The following is a 4,635-nucleotide window of genomic DNA, read 5'->3' as shown; positions in this document are numbered from 1 at the left end:
ATTATTCGTCAATGGACTTTGGGGATTTAATAGCGAGAAGTTCGTCGAAAAATTCTCTTAAACGCAAAATCGGTTACTTTCTCCTGGTAATTGAAGATTATTTGTAGACTGCAGCTGTCAAGCACAACTTACGAAATTTTCGAGGCTTGACACTTTTTTCAGTGAATCATCCACCCAGGTTTAAAATTATTCTTGGAGAGCGCGCTTCAAGCTATTTTATTTCTCACAAGACTATTCAATTTTTGAAACACAAGTGCTTTAATCGTTGCTGCGGTTGAACATTATTTTAGTGCATTAAATTTTACGATAAATTTTTCACTTACGACAAAATGGGCAAATTCTTCGTACTTTTCTTATTGATAGCCATTACGACCAACGCGTGGTCTCATCGTCATCATCATCATCATCATCACCATGAGTATTATCCAGAACACAGAAAAGAAAATAGTCATATAAATTTTGTCGAACAAAAATCCAATTTTGAAAATGAAGAAACTGCAGATATTGCACAATCAGAATCACTGAAAAAAAATGAAAAATACTCAGAGGTCTTAGATAGCAAAGGAATTCCCTTCAGTCCGCGAAGATTAGAGAAAATGTTAGAGAAGGCACTCCTGAAGATAATCACAGGTGATCTCGGCGCAGCAGAAATGCTGCTGTTGAAGAGCTTGAATTACACGCCGGAAGAAGTGCTGGCGATTCGCGAGCGGGAACTCGATAAGCGAAGGGATGAATTGAGAAAAATAGAAGAATCCGATGGAAAAAAGTATTACGATGAGAAACTATACAGAGACAAGGCAAAGCATTGGAATTATAATTCTATGGAGCTTGAGCCATCTTCTCGTAACGATCCTGACGTAGATGTATCGAGGAATGAAAGGAAGAGAAACCGATATAAAGGGAAAACTTATGACAAAGACTTCGACTTTGATGCTTATAATCGTCAGGCAGTAATCGATTACGAAAACTTGGCTTCCAAACTCGAGTTGCAGCAGCACTCGTGGTCGGAACCTGCGAGTTTTGATTATGAAGACGAATCGAGGAGCTCCGAGGAGTGGAACCCGTCGCAGAACATTCATCAGAACTTCGACCGAGTCATGGAGCCTCACGTGATTTTCAAGATCCCCTACGACGATTCCGAGTTCGATTCCAGCTCCGGATCCGATGAAAAATCGAAATTTATAGACGGAGACGCCCTGGTTTTGTCGAAGGGTCTGAAACATCGCATTCCTTTGACCTTGAGACACACGACTGCAAGGAATGTTGCAAACTCCTTTCACGCTTCGTCATTGTCTACTTCTTCTTCGTCTGCCTCTTCTGCGGCTACTGGGCACACTCCATTTCCCATAGTATACCAGCTGCGGAATTCTAAAGGCGTCAGGCCAGATTACCTGAAGAATCAACCTTCCTTCAACACAACAGAGTTTCCGGAGTCTATTATCACGAACACTATTACGAATGTTACGTCTAATGCGACTTCGAACGTGACAGATGACTCCGCCAGTTCAGCGAACGACGATAAATTGTCTGTCAAAGACACGAACAATGTGACTAGCAGAAAAATCAGCGAGTACGAGGGGCTAGAATGGGTTGGAGACGACGTTTATAGAGTGATACCGGCTTTCGCGGATTCGCTGGGTTATGACAATACCGATGAGAACGGGACTTCCGACTACGAGGAGCAAAATCTAGGTTCCTCCCAAGAGGGAAACGAAACTGATACTCTGGAATATCAGAATGATACTCTGGATCCAGTAAAGCTTTTCATAGCCAATGCCAATATCTCCATTGAGAACGTATCGCAGACCAATTTGACTGCCAATCAACAACTATCGCGTACTAATCGAGAGTAAGTTGAAATAGAGTTCAAAGAAATAGAGTTTCAAAGAAAACACTTTTTAGTATAAGGAAAGATGAAAGTATCTTAATATTATCTATGATCTCAGAAAAATAATGATCTCATTTTATTTAAAATCTATTTCACTTTTCCTCGTACTGAATCCTAATTGCGTCACAAATTTATAATGTTGTTTATCACGTACTCTGCTTAGCATACGCATCTAGTATTACAAAATATGCTTCTTATATTTTTTAGAGAAAATGTAACTTCAAACAGGTAAGCCTCTCTTAGAGGCCTTTATTACTGCAGTAAGGCATTTCGGTAAGGTGTGCCGCGTGTACTTTTCTTGATCAATTTATTTTCAAGCGTATTTTTTAACAATCGCTTAGCTCACACTTTATTTCTGTTCTCATGTTGTGCATGAAAAGTGTTTATATTGTGAATATTTTTATAGCGAAATTAATGTGGAATTGCAATCGCATGATTCGAGATACATTTTACTTCTCTCTTCTCTCTCTCTCTCTCTCTCTGTCTCTCTCTCTCTCTTTCTTTCTCTGTTGATTTTAGTTAATGTTTATGTATTTATATTATGTTATATTTAAGTCTTTTGGTTTTATTCTTTTAAATTAATTTATTTTCTTTTTATTATTTTTATTAAAGAGTTTTTTATTAACTTTATTTTAAATTTTCTTAATATGTTCTCCTTTTCTCCCTCTCTTTCTTTCTCTTTTTTTTTCGCGAATTTATATTTTACCAGCAATATATGATACTTTAATAAACACATTTCAAATCTATACAATTTTCTTTCTTTCACTATTTATCTATGATATTTTTCCTGTGTATTCCAACAGTTTCATGGATCTTTAAAGAAAGATTGTATTAGATGTTATTTATAAGAGCTGTGCAAAACAATTTCTGTAATTTTTAATTCTTTGTAACACGCGCCACGCTCATTTTTACATCGTAGTAAATATATTTCTCTTCTTTTGCTATTGAAATCTTCTAATCTAGAACGAGAATGTGACGTAAAATGTGCAATAAGCAAATTTTGCATAATTTGCGTAAACTCGTTGTTGAAAGATATCGCTTTTTAATCGTTTTTTTTTACATGATTTATTTATTTGCGCGTGTATCTTGGAAAGATTTTAGCATGCGCAAGCATCTTGGAAATTAGAAGATTTGATGCGTAACATATAACAGACAAATCCGCCGACATCGGTCGACGACGGTCGGCATCGGCGTTCTCAGCGAAACGTTGCCCTCGTCACGTAAAAATATCTCGATGAACCGATAAAAGTATCGCGTCGAAGACAGCAAAGAAAAACTTACAAATGGAGCAGGAAAATTGCGCGTTTATGACAGCATGCTAAGCAATAATAATTCTTGATCTCGATTCTAACTTTATTTTATTACATCAATCATGCACAAAATATCAAGAAAAATTCATCTTAATTTTAATGTTCGAATAATAATACTTGAGAGTACCTATTACAGCATCGTAAAGTTGAAACTGGTTGAACACAGTGATTGAATATGGCGATGATTAATACGCCAATCAAACATAATATATTACGGTTTACGCACGGGTGAAATAAGATTGTTTCTCATAAAGAGATAACATCCGAAGGCGCAATAAAGTTTGCACGAGGGACAGGTTTAGGATAGTGTTCTCAGCCAGGAAGGATACGCGGTGGAAATTCCGCTGCGGTCTCTAGCTGTGTTTTTAAATCGCCCTCTCCCGTTTCCCCACGACTGCTCGCAGCCCCACTCGTGCGGGTGTGCGCGGACGTTTCTTTTATTTTATTAAGTCTAGACGCGTAAATGCATTCGTGCCGGCACTGGCGTAGCCCGTCTCGAGAGTCCTCCGAGAGCGCGTGCTGTTGCCGATGCATTCGTGCATCGCTCGCACGGTCGTTCGCGCGGTTGTTGCATCGAGGATCCGCCGGCTATTATCCTCGAAGCTTTCACACAGCATCTTCATTTCGAGTTCATCCACTTCACTTCGATTTATCCCACAACTTCATCTTCCTAAGGGAACCTATCTTCGATTTATTTTTGCCTGTTTTTTAAAAGAACAATTAAAAAAATTTTAATTGTTTTGTGAGTATTAATTTTTTTTCTAAATTCAATGAGAAAAATATCGAATATTTGGCTCAAATGAGTAATAGAGATATAGAGAGGGGAAAGGATATTCTCGTCTAGATGGAACGTTTTTCGCGGCGGGACACAATACAAGAAGCGCACACAAGCGAGAGAGCGACGAATGTCGCTCGTACAATTCAAGCCCGAGACACTGAGACGTCGAGTTGAGCACCCCCGTAATCGCCGGGTGTCTAGTCGGGCTGCAGTTAGAACTCTCTTACGAGGTTACGTAACACATTTCAATTTAATGCGTTGACCTTGTCTATGCGTCTCTCTTCCTATGTCGACGGAGACGAAGCGACGGTGCGCGCGACGGAGAGAGAGGAGGAAGTTTTCGCCGGTGATCCCCTCGGTCCTCTCCGTTCTCTCCGCTCTACCTCTCGCCCTGCATTCCGCCGCCGCCGTCGCACCGCCAGACGGTGCAATGTGCATTTTTACGGACGGCCCAATCAGGCCGCCGCGCCGGTTACGCATCGTCGACCTATCGTGCCTCAAGGAACCGTTCTTTGCTATTTTTCCACACCGTTTCTTTTTTTTCTCTCTCTTTAGCCCTGCTATTTTTTTCCCCCTTTTTCTCTTAAGCTGCAACTAATGTCCTGGGTCAGGGCATTAAAATTTTCACCGATGTACCCTGACGGCTCTCTCTCTCTCTC

The 4,635-nt window shown here is 40.0% G+C and overlaps 1 protein-coding gene across 1 annotated transcript in view; it reads left to right on the top strand.

Moving 5' to 3' along the window:
- The first annotated feature begins 329 nt into the window (after positions 1 to 329).
- The window catches only part of LOC105623827, an 8,615-nt gene continuing 4,309 nt past the window's right edge, over positions 330 to 4,635 (top strand). The window contains exons 1-2 of the mRNA XM_012205203.1: positions 330 to 1,849; positions 2,096 to 2,116. Coding sequence (XP_012060593.1) covers positions 330 to 1,849; positions 2,096 to 2,116 — 1,541 coding nt within the window. The remainder of the gene's footprint in view (positions 1,850 to 2,095; positions 2,117 to 4,635) is intronic.

The sequence above is a fragment of the Atta cephalotes genome (genome assembly GCF_000143395.1).
Source record: "Atta cephalotes unplaced genomic scaffold scaffold00065, whole genome shotgun sequence".
In the NCBI taxonomy this organism is placed as follows: domain Eukaryota; kingdom Metazoa; phylum Arthropoda; class Insecta; order Hymenoptera; family Formicidae; genus Atta; species Atta cephalotes.
The sequence above is the reverse complement of the archived record's forward strand: the minus strand, read 5'-3'. Positions and strand labels throughout refer to the sequence as shown.